At 38.7% G+C, this 22,762-nt stretch overlaps 1 protein-coding gene and 1 long non-coding RNA gene across 6 annotated transcripts; both read left to right on the top strand.

The window, feature by feature from the left end:
• The first annotated feature begins 9,971 nt into the window (after positions 1-9,971).
• LOC130461415 (uncharacterized) lies at positions 9,972-10,773 on the top strand. Its single transcript, XM_056829511.1, has 2 exons — positions 9,972-10,228; positions 10,341-10,773. Exons 1-2 carry the CDS (start codon positions 9,972-9,974, stop codon positions 10,771-10,773), a joined length of 690 nt encoding a protein of 229 aa, XP_056685489.1.
• Positions 10,774-16,073: 5,300 nt separating this feature from the next.
• Positions 16,074-21,505, top strand: LOC110798709 (uncharacterized). 5 transcript variants are annotated; one of them, XR_008920599.1, is made up of 6 exons: positions 16,074-16,374; positions 18,145-18,437; positions 19,201-19,286; positions 19,385-20,262; positions 20,351-20,491; positions 21,029-21,505. It is a non-coding gene; the product is annotated as an uncharacterized lncRNA (long non-coding RNA). The 5 variants fall into 5 exon arrangements; XR_008920598.1 differs by having other exon boundaries at positions 16,075-16,374; positions 19,385-20,491; XR_008920600.1 differs by having other exon boundaries at positions 16,075-16,374; positions 18,131-18,437; positions 19,385-20,491.
• Positions 21,506-22,762: the final 1,257 nt, after the last annotated feature.

Here is a 22,762-nt window from a genome sequence, read left to right as displayed (position 1 = left end):
GCTAGAGGCCGCTTCAGTTCAAGTGGAATTAATAATATTAATCCACAGCTTACTCTTGACTGAACCCGTAGGGTCACACAAATAGTACGTGAACGGATCAAGTATTTAAGTGAATTAAATACTCCATTTATGAATATTCGGAATCAACGGATCTCGGTTCCAGTGGGAGCTGAAATCGTCAAAAGGCAAATTATGAATACTCCGGAAATATTGCTGGAAACGGAAATATGGATCGTAACGGAAATATAAATATTATCAAGTCGTAGATATTGCCGGAAACGGAAACATGGTACGTATCGGAAAATATTATTGGAAATGGAAATATTGTCGGAATCGGAAATATTGCCGGAAACGGAAATGTTGCCGGAATCAGAAATATTATCGGAAGCGGAAATAAATTCCGGAATCGGAAAAATTAAATATTTGTTCGAAACGGAAATAAATTTCGGAATTGGAAATATTAAATATTGTTTGAATCGAAAATGAATTATGGAATCGGAAAACGAATCGGAAGCGCGACGTACGAATTGAAATAAACATCGGACGAGCTTGCTAGACGAAAGGCCCAGCACGAAGCCAGGCTTGCGCCTAGCGAAGCCCGCGCAAGCGAGCAGCAGCAGCAGCGAAGCCCGCCAAGCAAGGCAGGCCCAACCGAGCACAGAGCAAGGCCAGGCCCAGCCGAGCAAGGCAAGGCAGGCTGGCAGCAACGCCCTTGAAATGGGCCGCGTGACTGCTAGCGCTGCTGGGCCGAGCCGCGCGCACAGCGCGCTCATTCGTGGGCTGCGTGTGTGTGTGTTCGTGCAACGCTACGAATCCTTAAATGCTTAGGATTGCCCGATTAACTGTTTTCATAAATCCACGAGAGTTAGTTGTTTGATTAAACACTTAATTCAAAGGATTAATTTTAATAGAATTCTAATCGAATTAGTAAATTGAATCCTAGTGGAAATCTAAGTCCGATATTTCCTCCCTATAAATAGGTGATACATAATCACAATTTATAACACATCAATCATAAGTATTCATATAGTTTAAGATTAAACTAACTTAATAATTTGCCAATATAATTAAGTTTCGAATAACATAAAACCTTAGACTATATTCTAGTTAATTGAATCTAAGGCGGATCCGAACGTGCTGTGGACTATCTACGGAGGGACGACACTTGGAGTCCTAAACTTGTTCTTGTTCGGTTTGGGAGCAGCTAGGGAAGGCACGCATCACATGTATATATACTAAATTATGCTAATTGACTATGTGGCATTTAATTTGGATTCTTGGCTTTATGGTTTTTCCGCATGAAATATATGTTTTATATTTGTCATAACCTATCAGTGGTATCACTAGCCTCTAATGAATTCCATAATCAATAATAGTTAACATGGTTAAATTTTATAAATTTGCAATGAATTAAAGGGGTGATTAATTTCGTTGAATGTAATTAATTGCAAATTCGTGCGATTATTTGATTATATGTTCGCAGGATTTTCGGCAGTTTAGTCAATAATGGTCGGAATCGTATAATTTTATAGTGGATTTCGCATGTAAACGATGTTTTAAAATTTTGACTAAAATCATAGATTTGATACCAAACCCAGAATTCTCAAATTCGAAGCCTAACTATGACTTTTCGGAGGTTTTAGTTTTTCGAACGCAAAATTTATAATTTTATGATGTTAAATTAAATATTTGCGAATCTTGTGTGTAAATCTTGAATCTATGATTGACCTACTGTATATGTTTAATAATTTTAAAGCCTAGTCCTGTTAATTATACAACCTAATTTGTAATTGTAATTAATTTGTTGAAATTCGAATAATTTAGAATTTGATTTGATTTTCATAATTAATTAGCAATTTAATTAGGATCCTATGATTAAAAACCCACCATAAAATTTGTTAAAATTGAAAATTTTTAAAATTTTATGACCTAGATTTGAATCCATGAAAATAAATATAATCGGAAATTAATTTGAATAATAAATTTTCGATTTTTCGCATAAATTTATGAAATTAATACGAGTTATTAATTTGTCAATAAATTTAAATTATAAAAGTTTTAATTTTTAAAACTTCGTTCACGAAACTTGCACGCACGAAGCAATGGAAGCCAAGTGTTACCCTTAAATGGTGTTGTATAGTGCGGGCATGCGACGACGAGCGAGGGAGCTCGTCGCCCATGCGGTACGATGCAGCGAGCAAGGCATGGCACATGCGCGCGGGGGGCAGCCCTGTTGTACGCTGTGTGCTATGCGCACGTGGGCGGAAAGGCGAGAGCAAGGCAGGGACGAGCCACGAGGCCGCGCGCGGGCAGTGAGCGCTGACTCGCCCTGCGAGCATTGCCCCCCCCCCCCCCCCGGACCAGCGAGGGAGCTGCTGCGCGTAGGCGTGGTTTGCTCGGCTTGATGCATCTACGCGTGGCTGCTCGTGCTTGCGGTACGGTCGATGCGAGTGGCAGCCCATGGGCGCTGCTGCTTCGAGGCCTCGACGAGGCATGGGCGCAAGCCTATGGCCTTGTCTTGACCCGATTGGTTCGTTTTAATTTTTTGGTTGAAAACGATTTTAATTAAATTTAAATTCGTAATTTAATTTTTTCTCGGAATTTAATTTTGAATAATTTAATTATTATAAATTTATTTATATTAATTATTTTACTAAAATTAAAACCTTGATAAAATTTAAATTAATTAATTTAATCAACTGAAAATAAAATAAAGGATTTAAATAATATTTTATATGAGCTTTAAATTTTAATTAAATTTGTAAGTTTCCGGTTGGACTAGGAAATACAATTTTATGTTTAAAATTCGTAAAGCATGTAAATTTCTTGGTTAGTGGGAGCGTTTTAGTCATAAACTCTTGATTAGGTCTACATTCTTTTAAGGTTAAAACAACTCGATTAGAATTAATAAGGACTGAATAATTTGTAGATTATTGGAAGCCTTGATTAATTGCTGCAAATATTTATGTGATGCATAATATGTTCTACTAACTTGCTATGTGGGCCATTCATTAATAAATGAATGGGTGGATGGTATATTGTAAATGTACTGTTTTGCAGGTTATGAAAGTGACTAGTATGGCACAAATAGGATAGAAAATATGGTCTGCGTACCATTAATTTGAATGTAAAATTGGTTTAATGCACCAAAGTTTTTAATTTTAAATATGGTCTGCGTACCATCAAATAGTTGTAATTAGTTTCAATTATAGCTTATCCTATTTGAAGAAAATGACGCCTTCCATGGTGAAATTCAAGACGGAGTTTCCAATCCATTTTCAAGACGGAGTTTGAAGTTGAAGCTTCAACATGAAGTCGGGCCATACTAGATCACATTTATATCTTATGCATGCTTTAAGTCATTTATTGCTTTAAATATGTCTTAATTATGCATGAGATTGTGGCTTGATTATGTTTCATGATTAAGGATTTTAGTTCACTTAAAATCTAACCAACATAGTAAGAGCCTTAAGTTCCAAACTTTAAAAATTGAGTTAAAAGGTGCCATGCCAAAATAACACTTACTTGGATAACCTTTACATCAATCTTAGTAATAGTTTTCCGCCATAGCGAGGTGTTAGTTATTGATCCTAAAGGGGTAAGGTACACAAATAATTGTGAGTACATGTTAGTTTTGGAGAAACTCAACGATATAAGTAAGGAGTCCTTTTATGTCGTGGAAAATGAGATAGGTTTACCTAATAAGTCCTTAGACGTACTTATCAACCAAGAGTAGTTTCTAGACTATTAGCAAAGGATTTGCTTACCAAAAGTATTTTAGGGTTGAGTCTAAATACATAATGTGCTTAATTCTTCAATGATTTAAGGGTCTTGGAATCATTTATTCTCACTTGTCGGAACACAAAAACTCGAATAAAATGCTTAATAAATATTGAATTATGCATGAATGCTAGAATTTAAGTTTATTAAGAGAAACTATGAATGGTTATTTATTTGTTTATTCTTTTTCATTGTAGTTTTAACTATGGAAAACAACAATCAAAACATCATCTTGGGTTCTGAGCTTATGATCAAGATGAACCTAACAAATTTTCTTGAATGGGAAGCTAAGCTGGTTGAAGTAGTAAGACTCAATGGATTTGAGTATGTACTATTCAATCCCATGCCAAGCTACTATGCCAGAGACATGACCCCTGAAAGACATGCCGCCTGGGATGCGGATCTCAAGAAGGTTATATGCTGAACAACATCCCTGATGATTGGGCTAGGAGGTTTGTAGCTTATGAACCTTTTATGCTCATCAAGAATCCGAGGGATATCTGTCGTGGAAACACGGAGGACAGTGACCTAAATGTCCATGAGTAGATTGAATCAATGTCAGGCCTGTAGGTTAGTTCTCATAACAGATGTTTTAGGATGGAAGTCCAAGAAACACATGTTTAGGTCCTTCGCACTAAACAAAGGGTTGGTGTTCCACTAAGGTTCCATGTAGACCTTATGCTTTCATTATTTGATCCCTTAAGTCTACCAGGAACACCAATAAGCGAAAGGATGGCAGTCTGTATCTTGCTCAATTCACTCCACAGTGGGTTTGGTCGCTTTAAGGAACTATACATGAGTGAACCAAGAGAAGAAACAGTTGCAGAGTTTGTTCACCTGGTCAAAAAGGCTGAGATAATACTCGACTGTGAAGCCAAGGATTTACTCAAGGCTAAAGGGAGACCCTTCGAGAAAGGTGGAAAGTCTAAGGGCAATGCTGAGTCAGTTCCCAAAAAGAAGACAAAGCAGGACAAGTCCACATCAAGCTGTCTTTATTGTGATGGAATTGGCCATTACAAGAGAGAATGTCCCAAATATAAGGAAGATCAGATGAACGAAACTGTCGCTCCATCTTCAGGTATTTTCGTTATAGACTGTATACTTGCAAATTAAACTTCTTGAGTATTAGATACAGGTTGTGGCTCACACTTATGTTCCAATTCACAGGGACTAAGAAGAAGTAGAAGGTTAAGCAAGGGTGAAGTCGACCTACGAGTGGGAAATGGAGCAAGGATTGCTGCATTAGCTGTAGAAACTTATTATTTGTCGTTGCCCTCTGGGCTAGTTTTGGAACTGGAAGAGTGTTTCCATGTTCTAAGTCTTACTAAAAACATCATTTCTGTTTCTTGCTTAGATGCTAAGGGATTTACCTTTTTAATAAAAGACAACAGTTGCTCGTTTTATTTTAAAGAGATGTTTTATGGATCTGCTAGATTAGTCAATGGACTTTATTTACTAGATCACGACAAACAAGTTTATAACATAAATACCAAAAAGGCCAAAAAGAATGATTCAGATCTCACCTATATGTGGCATTGTCAATTAGGCCATATTAATATGAAGCGCATAGAAAGACTTCAAAAGGAAGGAATTCTAGAACCATTTGACTTAGAGGATTATGGTAAGTGCGAATCATGTTTACTTGGCAAAATGACAAAGCAACCTTTCTCTAAAGTTGGAGAAAGAGCAACTGAACTATTGGGTTTAATCCATACAGATGTATGTACCAATGAGTACAAATGCTAGAGGTAGTTTATGCTACTTTATCACTTTCACTGATGACTTCAGTAGATATGGTTATGTCTACCTAATGAAGCATAAGTCTAAATCCTTTGACAAATTCAAGGAATTTCAGAGTGAAGTAGAGAATCAGTTAGGCAAGAAGATTAAGGCACTGATGTCTGATAGAGGCGGTGAATATATGAGCTATGAATTTGATGACCATATGAAATAATGTGGAAATAGATCACATTTCCAAAATGACAAGTGGGAGAAAAGTAGACCTCGAAGAAATTCGAGTCGAACAACAAACTCTAGAGAATGCTCAAGATGACATTCAGGTTGAAACTCAGAGAGCTTTAGAAGTATCTGGTGAGAATCAAGAACCATCTAGAAATGTAACCCCGCGTAGATTTCAGAGATATAGGTCTCAACCGGAAAGGTACTTAGGTATTTTGACGAACGAGAGCCATGAAGTTCTATTGCTGGAAAGCGATGAACCTGCGACTTACAAACAAGCTATGACGAGCCCTAGCTCCAAGCAATGGCAAGAAGTCATGCAATCTGAATTAGACTCCATGTCTGAAAACCAAGTTTGGGATTTGGTCGATTTGTTAGACGGCTACCATGCCATAGGAAGCAAATGGGTTTTCAAACTGAAAAAGGACAAGGATGGGAAACTAGAAGTTTTCAAAGCTAGATTGGTTGCAAAAGGTTACAGGCAAGTCCATGGTGTGGATTACGATGAAACCTTTTCACCAGTTGCAATGCTAAAGTCTATTCGGATAATGTTAGCAATCGATGCATATTACGATTACAAAATATGGCAGATGGATGTCAAAACCGCTTTCTTAAACGACGGTTTAACAGAAACTGTGTCTATGACACAACCTGAGGGTTTTGAGGATCCAAAGAATGCTAAAAAGGTATGCAAGCTTAAGAAATCCATTTATGGATTGAAGCAAGCATCAAGGAGCTGGAATATACGTTTTGATGAAGCACTCAGTGACTTTGGCTTCGTCAAGAACGCAGACGAATCTTGTGTATACAAGAAGGTCAGTGGGAGCAAAATTGCTTTTCTAGTATTAATGTCGACGACATATTACTTATCGGAAATGACATTCCTATGTTGAACTCTGTTAAGATTTGGCTTGGGAAATGTTTTTCGATGAAGGATCTAGGAGAAGCACAGTACATACTGGGCATCAAGATTTACAGAGATAGATCTAAAAGGATGATTGGACTTAGTCAAAGCACTTATATCAATAAGGTGCTTGAAAGGTTCAATATGGCAGACTCCAAGCGAGGCTACCTACCCATGTCTCATTGAATGACTCTAAGAAAGACTCAGTGCCCAAAAAAACACTAGATGAGCGTAGACGAATGAGTGGGATTCCATATGCATCATTGATTGGTTTAATAATGTATGCTATGATATGTACACGCCCGGATGTTGCGTACGCACTCAGTGCTACGAGCAGATACCAGTCAGACCCAGGAGAGGCACATTGGACTGCTGCCAAGAATATTGTGAAGTACCTGAAATGGCACAAAGATGATTTCCTGGTCTATGGTGGAGATGATGAATTAATTGTTAAAGGCTATACGGACGCAAGTTTCCAAATTGAAAAGGATGATTTCAGATCACAATCTGGGTTTGTCTTCTGCCTCAACGGAGGTGCAGTAAGCTGGAAAAGTGCTAAGCAAAGCACCATTGCGGATCCTACAACTGAAGCGGAGTACATTGCTGCACATGAAGCAGCAAAGGAAGCTATTTGGCTAAGTAAGTTCATAGGTGAACTTGGTGTAGTCCCCTCCATTAAAGGACCAATAGCTCTATATTGTGACAATAACGGAGCTATTGCACGGGCAAAGGAGCCTAGACACCACCAGAGAGTCAAGCATGTACTTCGTAGATTTCACCTTCTACGAGAGTTCGTTGAAAGAAAAGAAGTCGATATAAGCAAGATTAGAACTGACGACAACATCTCAGATCCATTAACTAAACCTCTGCCGCAAGCGAAGCACAACTCGCACACTGCAGCTATGGGAATCAAGCATGTTGGAGAATGGCTTTGATTTCCTTAATTAATGTTATAAAGTTTTAGAGTTTAATACTTTGTAAAACGTTATTGGTTAACCATTCATATAAATGAATATAATTCATTTTCCATTTAATTTGTGGTTTATTAAATGATGAGTCCCTTTAATTTGACGATATATTCAAGATAGACTGTAAGGACCAGCCCTATGACTAAGAAATGTCTATAAAGTGAACTTGAATGTCAAAAGTTGAAAAAAGGTCCCTGGTCGGAGTTTTCTATAAAGATGGACGCATAGAAAACACTAGACGACTAGAATGCAAGATGACTAGTGGTTCTGTTTCTTGAACTATGTGGACATGGCAATGTTGCAATCATTTGCATAGATACTTACTTTGAGAAGACTAGTATCGGACAGACCTATGAAACTTTACTGTAAGAGATGAAAATCTGTCATAAGTAAATTTCTTTAAATTATTAGACACTAATCCTCAATACCTGAGTGATTTGATATTACTTGTTTGAGAACTGGTTACTTTGACGTTGTCAATCGTCACACCGTAAAAGGAGGCTATAACGGCAACGCTCGGGTAATCACCTATCAAACGAAGTCTAACCTCAAGATCACAAGATAGGGATTGTCCTCCCATAAATCGGGATGAGATGCTGAAAGTTGTACAAGGCCACTCGGAGAGCTAGAAACTGTAAAATGCATGGCCGTGCTCAGATGAATCATAGGCTATGATTATCTGTTTATTTGATCAGTTGAACTCTGAAACCGAGAAACACCTCTGGACATAATAAGGATTACAACTCTTACCTTATGTTCAAGAGCAAGCATCGAGTGACAAAGGAATTAGGAAATGCACACTTGTCCCTAAGGACAAGTGGGAGACTGAAGGAAATAATGCCCTTGGTCCAAGTATTCATTTAATTCTAAGTCTAATAAATGTGGTTCAGTTTTAATTAACAAGTTAATAATTCAGTGAGATCAAGTGAACTGAATGCCTAGCTAGAGGCCGCTTCAGCTCAAGTGGAATTAATAATATTAATCCACAGCTTACTCTTCACTGAACCCGTAGGGTCACACAAATAGTACGTGAACGGATCAAGTATTTAAGTGAATTAAATACTCCATTTATGAATATTCGGAATCGACGTATCTCGGTTCCAATGGGAGCTGAAATTGTCAAAAGGCAAATTATGAATACTCCGGAAACGATGATATTGCCGGAAACGAAAATATGGATCGTAACGGAAATATAAATATTATCCAAGTTGTAGATGTTGCCGGAAACGGAAACATGGTACGTATCGGAAAATATTATTGGAAATGGAAATATTGTCAGAATCGGAAATATTGCCGGAAACGGAAATATTGCCAGAATCGGAAATATTATCGGAATCCGAAATAAATTCCGGAATTGAAAATATTAAATATTTTTTCGAAACGGAAATAAATTCCGGAATCGGAAATATTAAATATTGTTCGAATCGGAAATGAATTCCGGAATCGGAAGCGCGACGTACGAAATAAACATCGGACGAGCTCGCTTGACGCAAGGCCCAGCACGAAGCCAGGCCTGCGCCTAGCGAAGCCCGCGCAAGCGAGCAGCAGCAGCAGCGAAGCCCGCCAAGCAAGGCAGGCCCAGCCGAGCACAGAGCAAGGCCAGGCCCAGCCGAGCAAGGCAAGGCAGGCTGGCAGCAGCGCCCTTGCAATGGGCCGCATGACTGCTAGCGCTGCTGGGCAGAGCCGCGCGCACAGCGCGCCCATTCGTGGGCTGCGTGTGTGTGTGTGTGTGTTCGTGCAACGCTACAAATCCTTAAATGCTTAGGATTGTCCGATTAACTGTTTTCCTAAATCCACAAGAGTTAGTTGTTTGATTAAACACTTAATTAAAAGGATTAATTTTAATAGAATGCTAATCAAATTAGTAAATTGAATCCTTGTGGAAATCTAAGTCCGATATTTCCTCCCTATAAATAGGTGATACATAATCACAATTTATAACAAATCAATCATAAGTATTCATATAGTTTAAGATTAAACTAACTTAATAATTTGCCAATATAATTAAGTTTCGAATAACATAAAACCTTAGACTATATTCTAGTCAATTGAATCTAAGGAGGATCCGAACGTGCTGTGGACTATCTACGGAGGGACAACACTTGGAGAGTTCTAACCTTATTCTTGTTCGGTTCGGGAGCAGCTAGGGAAGGCACGTATCACATGTATGTATACTAAATTATGCTAATTCACTATTTGGCAATTAATTTGGATTCCTGGCTTTATGGTTTTTCCGCATGAAATATATGTTTTATATTTGTCATAACCTAACAGAAGCTAGCCTAGATAGTTATGCCGACTCACCATATGCCGATCCCATTGATGCAATCGACATTCCGAAGCGGTTCAGCCCACATAACATGCCAATGTATGATGGAACCTCCGACCCGAGAGATCATATACTAACCTACAAACAACGTATGATGAAAATCCCAGTTCCCAAGCATGTGAGAGAAGCCTGTCTGTGCAAAGGGTTTTGCTCAACATTAGTCGGACCCGCCTTGAAGTGGTTAACCAGCTTGCCCAACGGATGCATCACCTCCTTTGCACATCTCGACAACATGTTCAACCAACAATTAGCCAGCAGCAGGGGATTAGAGAAGCAGACAAGCGACCTGTACCGCGTGGTCCAACGACCTGATGACCCTTAAAGGATTACATTACCCAGTTCATCAGGGAGAAGGTGACAGTCTCAGAGTGTGACGTTTCAAACGCAATGAAGCATTCAGGCAGGGGCTATATGGGGAAACAGATCTATGGAGAGACCTCATCAAATATCCCTGCAAAACATTTGAAGATGCACAAGCCAAAGCCATGGCCCAAGTCAGGCTCGAAGAAACTCTCTATTGCAGGAAAAGAACCAATAATTACGCAAAGAAAGATATACGATTGTCTTATTCCAAGAGGAGAGATGATCGTCCATCCCCCTACTCCCAGCCACAGCAAGTAGCAGTGGTGGAAGAAGATGACGACACAGACTGGAAGAACAGCCCCGGCCTGCCTCCCAGGATTAATAAATATTCTTTCTGTGTTGATACTGTAGGTTTGATGAACCACTTGTCGAAAATGGGGAAAGCAGTACAATGGCCGCCGAAGTCCAGCAAACCCGACTCGAAGAAAGATCCTTCAAAGTGGTGTGACTTTCATGCCGACATCGACTAAACCACCAACGAGTGCGTAGCGCTGAGAAGAGAAGTTGCCTATCTACTGAAGAACAGACATCTCCAGAACGTCATATCTGATAAAGCCGTGGCGTCGTCAGCAAAAACACCCCAACTCTCCTTCTCAACCTCCTACACCTCCTCATCTTACTAAAACTGTTAATTTTATTGCTGGAGGTTCTGACATTTGTAGTTTGACTTATTCTGCAGCGAAAAGACATGCTCGGGAGAACGAGGTTGATAAAATAGCGAGGGCGGTCGCTGCAAAATATGCGAATCCCATATCCTTCGACGAATCTAACGCAGGGGACATCTCTGACAAGCACCATGACGGATTAGTGATATCCACCCCCGTCGGGAATTGCATGATCAGAAGATATCCTTGTTGATAATGGAAGCTCCACCAACGTCATGATGTTGGATGCCCTCAAAGAGATGGGGCTGAACCCAGAAACGGACGTCATCAAGAAGTCAACAGTTCTGATAGGATTCGGTGTCGAAGCAAAAACCACCTTTGGCGAAGTCACTTTGCCAGTCTATGCCCAAGGGGTGAATCAACAGGTAAAATTTTGTGTTATTGATTGCTCGTCATCTTACGACATTATTTTGGGCAGGCCCTGGATGCATGACATGATGGCCATCCCGTCGATGTATCATCAAACCTTCAAGTTCCCAACCCGATGGGGAGTCCAGGAAATCAAGGGAGACCAGCAGGAATCCAATGAATGTTACAAAGTAGCATTGAAACCTTCTGTCACCAACAAAGCTTCGGTATAGCAATTACAGTTAGGGGTGTGCACAGGTCCAAAACCGGACTGGACCGGAACCGGTTGGACAGGTGGACCGGAATTTTCATAATTCACGGACCGAGGACCGGACCGGAAAGAATCCGGTCTGGACCGGACCCGGACCGGAAAATTCAGGTCCGGTCTGGTTTTGGACGGGCTTGGACCGGGTTTTTTTAATTTTTGCAATTTACAATCTTAAACTCAATTTGTTTTTATAATTTTATCTTTTTACAACCTATATTTCTCTTAAAGTATGTCATACATCACATCATAAGCTTAATTTAAATGGGATAAAGGCCAATGACATACAAAAAATATTTAAAGTCTTTTTTTTTGTGGGGAGATTAATGTACGCGGGCTACAAGTTTGTTCTTCTATCTAAAATTTATATTTTTAAAATTATATTCCGGGTCACCGGTCCGGATCGGAAAATTTCGGGTTTGGACCGGAAAACCGAAATCTTATATTTTCAAGGACCGAGGACCGGACCAGAATCTATTGGTCCGGTCCGGTCCGGTCCAATTTCCGGTCCGGATCGGACCGTGCACACCCCTAATTACAGTCCAACTCCGGTCCCACGCAATACAGAGAGCCGAAATCTGAACAACTCGACGAAGTTATTTTGGATCCTGACAGACCGGAGCAAGTCGTCCTCATCGGATGTAATGTATCGGACGACATCAAGTCGGAACTCATAATATTCCTCAAAAACAATGCGGATTGCTTCGCATGGTCTCACGAGGACATGTCAGGAATAAGTCCAGACGTCATCACCCACAAACTCAATGTCGACCCACATCATAAGCCCGTCAAGCAGAAAAGAGGGAAATTTACTCCAGAACGCAACCAGATCATCAATGAAGAAGTTCAACAGTTACTCGACACAGGTAAAATTAGAGAAGTCAAGTACCCAGACTGGTTGGCCAACGTTGTAGTCGTGAGAAAGAAAAACGGAAAAAGGCGTGTATGCATAGACTTCACCGACATTAATAAAGCATGCCCCAAAGACTCTATCCCTACCACACATTGACGCCATGGTTGACGCCACAGCTGGACATGAAATGTTAACTTTTATGGACGCCTTTAGTGGGTACAATCAGATCTTAATGCATCAAGAAGATCAAGAGAAGATCGCCTTCATCACGGAACGAGGGTCTTATTGTTGCAAGGTCATGCCCTTCGGTCTCAGGAATGCCGGCGTAACTTACCAGCGTCTCGTTGACAAGATGTTCAGGAAACAACTAGGCGACACCATGGAAGTTTATATCGATGATATGTTGGTCAAATCTAAGAAAGCTTCAGACAACATCAACCATCTACAATAAGCCTTCGACGTCCTGCGCGAGTACAACATGAAACTCAATCCTACAAAATACTCGTTTGGGGTCTCGTTCGGGAAATTACTGGGCTGTATGGTAACTCAACGAGGTATCGACGCCAATCCCGACCAGATCCGGGCAATCATCAACTTGGAATCTCCACGAAGTCAAAAGGATGTGTAAAAACTAGCAGGACAAGTAGCCGCCCTCAACCGGTTCATCTCCAGGTCGTCAGACAAATGCAAACTATTTTACGACATCCTCAGGAAGAACAAAAGTTCAGTTGGACCAAACAACACGAAGCCGCGCTGCAACAGCTCAAGCAATACCTTTCAAAACCCCCGCTCCTATTCAAGCCAAAGGATAAAGAAGAACTTCAGTTGTACCTTGCAGTCACGTCATCAACTATCAGCGCAGTCTTAGCAAGAGAAGAAGACGGCAAACAACTACCAGTCTATTACATCAGTAAGTCTTTACTCAGCGCCGAAACAAGGTACTCACATCTCGAAAAACTCGTACTTGCATTAGTTGTCGCATCCACTAAAATACGCCCTTATTTTGAATGCCATCCTATAATTGTGAGAACTAACTATCCCATGAAGTCGATCATGAGGAAACCCGAGTTATCTGGCAGAATGTCAAAGTGGGCCATACAGTTAGGGTGTTACGACATCAGGTATGAGCCACGCACAACAATTAAGTCACAGGCTCTTGCAGATTTTGTGGCTGACTTCAGCCCAAGTATCCAACACGAAGTCGACAGGGAAGTCAATATGTTGTCGGATGTCGGCGTCCCACCAGCATGGACCTTGTTCGCCGACAGCTCTTCCAACATACGGAGGACAGGGCTGGGAATTGTGCTAAAGTCGCCACAAGGGGACACAATAGTATAATCTGTCTGTTGCGAGTTCAAGGCTACCAATAATGAAGCAGAATACGAAGCTTTGATTCTAAGACAATCATTGGCACGTGACATGCACATTCGACGACTCGAGGTACGCTGTGATTCATTACTAATTATTAGTCAGATTAACGGTTCCTATGCAGCAAAAGATTCCAAGATGCAGGCCTACCTTGAGGTAGCGAAAGCACTCGTCAACAAATTCAACTCATGTGCCCTTCAGCAGCTTCCGAGAGATCAGAATACCCAAGCCGACTCACTAGCAAATTTGGGCTCAAACATCAAACCCTCCAAACTAACCACAGTTCCCATAGTCCACCTCATGTACCCAACCACCACAAAAGAAACCTTCCCAATCAGCGAACAAACCCCACCAACTCAAACACCCATTCACACATCATGGCGCGACCCATACATATACTGGCTCAAACACCATACCATCCCGCTTGGCATGACTAACGAAAAATCCTTCCGTATGAAAGCTTCCAAGTTCATCCAAATCCATGGGGTCCTATTCAGAAAATCAGTCGTAGGGCCATACCTTAGATGTTTGGACCATGAGGAAATCGAGTCGACACTCAGAAATATCCATGATGGAGAGTGCGGAAATCACTCCGGAGGACGAAGCCTATCTCACAAAACTCTAACCATGGGGTACTTTTGGTCAAGTATGAAGAAAGATTCAATCGCCTTCGCCAGGAAATGCGATTCATGTCAACATTTCGCGTCTATCTCTCACCAGCCCTGTGAAATGATCCACCCTATCTTGTCCTCTTGGCCCTTCATGAAGTGGGGGATGGATATAGTGGGTCCTCTACCGCAAGCATCAGAACATCGCGTCTTCATGTTGGCAATGACCGATTATTTATCTATATGGATCGAAGCAGAAACATTCAAACGAGTAAGGGACCCGGAGGTTATATCGTTTATCAAATGAAATGTCCTTCGCCGGTTCGAAATTCCATCCGAGATAGTCTGCGACAACGGTTCCCAGTTCATCAGCAACAAGACGAAGGAATTCTGCGCCAGGTACAACATCACTCTGCATACTTCAACTCCAAGGTATCCTCAGGCCAACGGCCATGCCGAATCAAGCAACAAGATCATCATCAACAACCTCAAGAAGCGACTTGATGACGCCAAAGGAAAGTGGGCAGACGAACTCCCCATGATTCTATGGGCTGACAGAACGACACCCAAGACAGCAACCAACCACACTCCATTTTCATTAGTATTCGAATGTGAGGCCGTGATCCCTCCAGAAGTCGAGCTTCCGACAACAAGATGTAGTTTCATGACATCATGAATGAACGACTCAGTGCTAGCCTACGACATTGACATAGTTGACGAGCTTAGGGAGGCAGCTTTAGTCAGGATGGCGTCCTATCAACAGGCCGTCTCAAACAGTTACAACAAGAATGTTCGAGCCAGAGTCTTCCAGCAAGGATATTGGGTGTTGCAAAAAGTCTTCCCCAACAAAAAAGATCCACGACACAGAAAACTAGCTCCAACTTGGGAAGGGCCTTACCAGATCGTTAGGCGAACAGGTCATGGCGCATACGAGTTAGTTGGCAGAGATGGAAGACCAATACCAAGGAGTTGGAACACGACACACTTAAAGTTGTATCACTTCTAATCCCACTACTAGAATTTCTATCTTTAACGACAAATGTATAACGACGAACTAGAATTTTTGTCGTAAATAGCTTTACTCTACCACTTATAACGACAAACTTATGACTTAGTCGTAATTAGTGAAATAATGTTATATTATTAATATGACAACCGTCGTTATAACTCGATTAGGTAAAACTAAAACAATTAAAAGTTGTCGTTATTGCTAAACTAGATTAGATCCCGTGCACGCACGGATTTTGATAATTTTTTTCACAAAATATTTAACTGATTATCTTCCAAACTATTGCATAGTTATAAATTTTTTAATATATACTCGTTTAAATTTATTCATTTAATGTGCATATTTAAAATGCTAATATGGTAATTTTATCAAAATATTGAGTGATATATTTTCCATTTTTAATATAACGATTTGACTAAAATATTACAAATGTAGAATAATTATTATTACGTCGTATCTATTATTGCCATAATTTATAAACTAAATTTTGTTTCCATACATAAATAGTTTATAAATAAAGGTAGAGAATAATATAAAATAAAGTAGATACACTTTTTTTGATAAAGTGGTTTTTGGCGGGAAAAATCGCACCAGGAATTGACATGTGTCACTCCTGGTGTCTCTTTTAGTATATAGTAATAGAAGTGAAAAGAAAGACGCGGATTAGAGGCCCGACATTGAGTTCCCAAAATAAAATTAGATTGGAAAACCGCTTATATTTTATTCAGAGCGGCGCTACTCGTTCATCTTCTTTTTCCTAAATCCTTAATTCAACCTTGCTATTTTTCTATTTCTATAATTCTCTTCCAAATTCTTCTCCCTAATTCATTCAAATAATCTGAGAATTTCAGTTGGTTTGTCTACCGTAAGCTGAAGAGAAAAGGATTGAAGCTAGTTTGATTGGGTTTGTTGATTCGTCAAATTTCTCCAATTGAAGGATTAATATTCTAAATCTGTAAGTGTTCGACCTTAATTCCTTTTTTGTGTTCCTTGTTTCTTTGTGGTTGTTTCTTTTACCCAAATTAATTGGGGTTTTTTGAAATACTTTCCATGGTAAAATTTATAAATTTATTGTCGTTTGAATAAATTCCTAAAATTCATGTTATTTTATTTTCATAATTGAATTGATTCTTCTATGTTGATTTTCCCAATTTGTTTGATTCTTTTATAATTTCTTGTTGGGTGTTAATACGAAAGTCTGTAATTATCATTTTTTTTTTGAATTCAATACCCTGTTTATATCAATTGAATTATGCGATTTAAAAGATTTACTTATGTTAGTACTAGAATTAATACCTGATTATAAGTAGTGTTGTCATGATATACTTGTGAAGAGGTTTATTGTTCATTTAGGTTGGTTTTGGGCTCTCTAAGCAGCTTTTGTGTCTTAACGTACATTAGTATTTAAATTAAATAACCCTATATGGTTGTACTATTATCGCAAAATCTAACAATGTTTGAATAAGAAGGTCCAGTATTGGAGTTTGGGGGGATGTTGATCAATAATTTGTTATCTAATTAGTGAGCTTTACATGGAGAAACACGTTGATACTAGTTTTGTTTTATACCTTCTATTGGATATTTGTAATAGCAGCTCCAAAGTTGTAAAAACCTAAAATAATAGAGCTACCAACCTGTTTAGTAACAACCTAGAAGGTTCAGGTAGAGCCTAAGGAGATTTCATAACTAAATGCAGTGCTCTTTTTCATTTTCTGAATGGAAGAGGATAAGCTAGTTGATAGAGTATGACCAGGGGAGAGTGAGTGCGTAGTAGATGATTTATACTAAGTGTTATGTGTTTTATTTTACCTTCATTGAGCTAATCACTTTCTTTGGAATACATATCTTGATGTCTATATGGGCTTTAATACAATGAGAGGGAGGGGTGTAAAGCTAAGCATTGCTTTCCGAATAGGTATGTTTCGACATTACGTTTTGGACGTTTTTTTATGGCTTGTTAATGTTCCTATGTTGATTTTTTTTTTTAATTTTATGTTTGTTAACACCAATAATTATCAGATAGTGGATATAATTTATGGTTTTTCTTGGATTTTTTAATTTTAATTACTTTATATTGTTCTCATAAAATGGGTTTTGTTATTATTAATTAATTTACCCAGAAAATTGAGTCACTGATTAGTGTTTACTTAAGAATTAGGCTTGTATGCATGTATATTTTTGGTTTCAGAGTTTTGTCTACCTGGTAAACTGGGCCCTTTTGTGTAAGTTTTGAGCTTCGTATGTTGTTCTAGGATGTTGAGGTTGTTCTGTTGCACTGCCCCAGAGTATTCAATTATGTTCTGCTGTTCAGTTGGGGTTTGTTCTGTTATGTCCTGTACCGGAGTATTCAATTATGTTATGCTGTTCAGTTGGGGTTTGTTCTGTTATGTCCTGTACCGGAGTATTCAGTTCTATTCTGATGTTTTTATGTTGTGTTGCACTGCCCCGGAGTGTTGTTCTGTTCTATTCTGTTCTGTACTGGAGTATTTAGTTATGTTATGATGTTGTTTTGTTTGATGCACTGTCTTAGAGTGTTGATCTGCACAAATGATGAGTTGTCTGTTGGTTTTGCTGATCTGAACACTATTGTTGGTGTTAGGTTTTGCTTAGTGTCTTTGCTTTGTTGTTGTTTTTCAGGTTGTAAAAGTAGGTTTTGCTTAGGTTGTAGTACCTTTGAGTTTTGTTATCACACAAAGCCTTAATCCTAATAGGTTCATGTTTTCAGGTTGGTGAGTGAGTGTGTGTGGTATGTGTACAAGACTGGCAGAGCTATGCCGATGTGTGTACAAACTACTATGACGGCAAGAAACTTAATGGGTGTGTATGTGTGAGGCTTGCAGGGGCAGCAGAAACAACCATCAGTTGTTCGACTGACCATGTGTGCACGGGAAGAGGTAGCATTGTACAAAATTATGCGGGTCTATAAGGGTGTGAGTGAAAGACTGATATAGGTTGTGCGGGTCTATAGAGGCTTGCAGTCGGATCTCTTGCCGCATCCGTAAAGATTAATATGTCAAAGTAAATTTATATCCTTGTGTATTTTGCCCTGTTAATAATTTTATTTAGGGATTGATTGATCATGCTATGTGCCGAATTTGCGAGTTGTTTTATTTTCCAGTCTACTCAGGTTTAAGTTGTTTGAATGCTTTGTCGTTGCATGCTACTCGAATTGAGGTGCTTGAACAGTCCCTCGTAATCCCAAATAAGAGTTTCAATTTTTATCTGACCCTTCCCTCATTATCCCAAATAATAGAGTTATTAGGAGTTTGCTGATTGCACATTTAGTTTTGATTCAATTTTGTCATTGCTAAATCACTCTGTGCAAGAATAAAAACTATCCAGTACTTGAGAATAATTATATTTGAACAGCATAGTGCAAAGTATTTGTCGAGTATGCTGATTATCTCTCGCCCAACCATATAAATCTCATAGGAATTATTAAATTTCCTCAAACTCATATAGCCAGAGGCCAAAGGGCACACCTTAGAAAGTTAGCACACTTAGCAGTGTATGTCTACACCCTATGGAGTTTAAGTGGTATCATCAATAGTCATTCAGAATTTCAGATGGTCTACTCTCAACAAGTAATCTACTCGTTAATCAAGGTAATAAACTTTGTTGATACTATCTTGAATTCTTGATCATGATCTAGCTATGATACCCCTCCCTCGTTGAGCCTTCGAAAACTGTATTTGTGTGCCTGCTGAAAGCTAACTTTCCAACTACTTGGTTCGATTTTTCATTTTTTACTGGATTAATCCTAATAGGTTCATGTTTTCAGGTTGGTGATCGAGTGAGCGTGTGTGCTATGTGTACAAAATTGCATCATGATTGTGCAAGATTGTTTGTGGGAACTTGACATCCTAGGTACATACCAACTTTAACCACTGTTACTCCGTAATTACATATCATAGATTATGGTGGCTACTTATTTAAAATCATCTTTGTTTTAATTGTCATTGCAGCAAACAAAAATCTCTGGTTAATATTTCATGATGACTGAAAATGAGAGGTGAGCTAAAAATTATGATAAACTACGAAGTGAAGCCGTCTTAATGAGGTATTTTTTTTAAGACTTGTACTTTTCATTTTTATTAGAGGTTGTTGAACTATTTTTAGCTTCCAGAATTTAGATTTTATTGAACTGTATGTTAGTTGAATTATTGTATTGTTGGCTTCAAGTGATATGGAGTTTGATTTTCAATTTCGATCAAACTATTTGTAACAAAAAAATTTTTTGTGTCAAGCCAATTTGTTCATCATTAGTGCAGACTGCAGACGTGGCTTGAGATTTGTTACTAGCAGAGGAATATCTCTGTTTTCTAATGTTTTTTTTATATAGTTCAGAAGATTCTCTTAGGGTGTTGCAGGCCTGCTTAACAATGGTTTTTTGTGCTTGGCTTGGGATAAATTTTGGTGGTATTCTTTGTTCAACTTCGTAACTAGGGCTTAAAGTAGGTTTGAGTGCCCGTTCTTCTCAAAGCCAAAAATAGTTCGGACCACAACAAGAGTTTGCGTACCAGATCGATTATCAGCTGCATGACCTCACTCGTAAGTGGGGCTTTAAGTAAAATATGAGGGTATGTTGCATTTGTTGTTCATGCTGTGTTGGTTGTGGGGTTGTATCTTTTTTTCATCATGAACTGATCATCAAGAAGGAAGTTCGCTGAAGAGTATCTCTGACTTCAGAGTAATGGAAGACCACTGCGGTTTTGTTTTTTGACTAGTTTGGTTGCTTTTTTAGTTCAATTTTTCTGTTTTTTTTTTTTGAGTTCGATTTTTCATTTTTTACTACAGTGCTGATGCAGTGTTACATCAGCTAGTCTGGGGGTTCAAAGCTGAGGTGGGCTTGTTCTGGTCAACAATAGGGAGGTTTGTTTGGTGCTAGTTATGGCAGCTTCTAGTTTAGCTGAAACTTGTCTTAATCTCAGGTGCAACCGTACCAGAAGAAAAAGGGTCTTTAAAAACAAGGTGACATTTTACATTTATCTTTGGTTGATGTGTTCTGAATCGATTGTACTCACAAGAAAGGGACAAAGCTCCCTCCGAGATGCCTGATGACACAAAAGTAGGTATGTTCATAGAATACATGATTTTGTTATTTATTTAATGATAATAAATTAGTTATTGTTTATCTTCCCTGACCCTTTTTTACATGCCAAACTGTAGTTATGTTGTTGAACCTTTATGCTTAAGGCCTTTTATCTTATTTCCTTAACCAACTTTCAATTTCAAAATCTATCTGATATGTTGGTTTGGTTGTCTAGAAGCATTGGAGTCGCTTTCGCTTTATAAAATGGGGTAATCACTGTTCTAAACACCTTAAGAACTTGCTAACTACTAGACAAACCCCTTAAAAACTTGTTAGGTGCTAGTTAAACCTGGTGACTACCCTACCATCTTATTGTTAAATAAGGTATTAGGTCTTTAAACAAGCTAGAGGTATCATTAATGCCCGACTACTGCGGCTCATCTTGTCAGGTAATGGTAGCGGCTCATGTGCTCTGCCACTGCTCTGCTACTTTGTCTCATAGAAACATAAAGATCAGTCAAACCATTCGCAAATGTATTTTTCATGTTACTAATGTAATTTCTTTTTGTTTTTCTAGGTAGTACAACAGGTTTTAAATCAAAATCTCGAGATCGGGTTGTAGTTTTTGGAGGAGGAATAAAACTTAAAGATGTAAAGGGACTACAACCTAGTAGAGTAGAACTTCAAACTAAATTGAATGCTGCCAACCAATAAAGTTCTTGCAAATCGCCTGGAGGAAGTACAAGCTGAGAACAATGAAATGAAGGAACGTGTTAGCTTGGTTGAGTCTAAAATGAAAATGTTTCAAGATGCATTAGTTCAACTTAATGTTACTACTCCAATTTCACAAGCTGGATCAGAAATGCAAAAATAGGTCGAAGCTGCTACACATCAGTTTTAGATATTCGGTGGAAATTTTCTTATTTTTTGTTTAAGAACAAGGAATTATTGAGATTTAACTCTTAGTATAGAACAAGTTTGGTTGGTTGGTTTGGTTGTTTTGAGACTCATTTTGAAATTGTTTATAATGAATCTTTTGTGATGATTATGTTTATTATAAGATTATGTTTATTATAAATTTAGTGTATTATTCTATATGATTTTTATGATTTTGAATAAATTGCAGGTTATAAATATTGTTCATATTAATGACAAAATATATTTATTTTATAGTAACATTAACGTCGAAATATTTTGTCGTCATTGGACGATAATTAAAATTATTGGGTGAATTTGATTCTATTTTTACGTTAACTTTGTTGGTTGTTATTTGTTGTTTGTTCGACATTATTGAATACATAATAACGACAAACAATCATTTTGTCGTTAATAATTAACGACGAACAATAAATTCCGTCGTGTAAAATTCACGACGAACGTTAACGTTAATACTAATAACATCGGAAGCTATTACGACAAAAAACGACGACTTTTTGGACGGAAGGTTTTAACGACGACTTTTTGGACTTGTAACGACGAAAAAGTTTGTCGTTATAAACCCTTTTTCTAGTAGCGTCCCTTCCTATTTACATTCTTTACATCTTCCCCTATTGTCGCTCCGTGTGTCGAATTACAGGGGCGTTCAGAGCACTAACGACATCTACAGAACAGGGGACAACACGACCCCATCACGGCGCGTAACACAGTTTAATCCAAATAACGAAAAAAACAAGCTAAGTCTTTTATTGCTTTTTTCCTTTCCCTTTTCTCTTCCTTATTTACATTACTGACTTAGGCATCGGAGGGCCGTTGACTACACCAACGGCCAACCCTAACGCCATCATTTCTTTTTACAGGACACGCAAGTTGGTAGTACAACGGTTCGATCCGACATGAACCCGGAGACGTAAATTGACGACATAATCTCGACAAGTATTATCTAATCCTCTCGTCCATTCCTTTTTGTCGAAATTCCGTTTATTCCATGTAGCCTTATACTCACTAAAGCATCGGAGGGCCGTTGGCTATACCAACAGCCAATCCTCACGCTCTGCTATGTTGACAGTATGACGCCTACCTAGCATGTGATGGGTTCGACAAAAGGAATGTAAGATGGTAGGAATTGTGCTTGGAAGAATAAAAGGAATACACTGACAGGATGAACGAGAATTTCTCTTCATTTCAGAAACAAAGTCACATGCTACATTTTCAAACATTTCCATTTACTTATACGCAACAAAGTTACAAACTACAAATTATGAATTACACTTTACATCTTATATATTACAAATTAGGCCATACAAAATGCCTGGGAAACAGATTACATATTACATTGTACATCTTACACATTACACATTTACAGAAATACAGT

The sequence above is a fragment of the Spinacia oleracea genome, chromosome 5, assembly GCF_020520425.1.
Source record: "Spinacia oleracea cultivar Varoflay chromosome 5, BTI_SOV_V1, whole genome shotgun sequence".
In the NCBI taxonomy this organism is placed as follows: Eukaryota; Viridiplantae; Streptophyta; class Magnoliopsida; order Caryophyllales; family Amaranthaceae; genus Spinacia; species Spinacia oleracea.
This window is presented reverse-complemented; position numbering and strand designations above follow the sequence as displayed.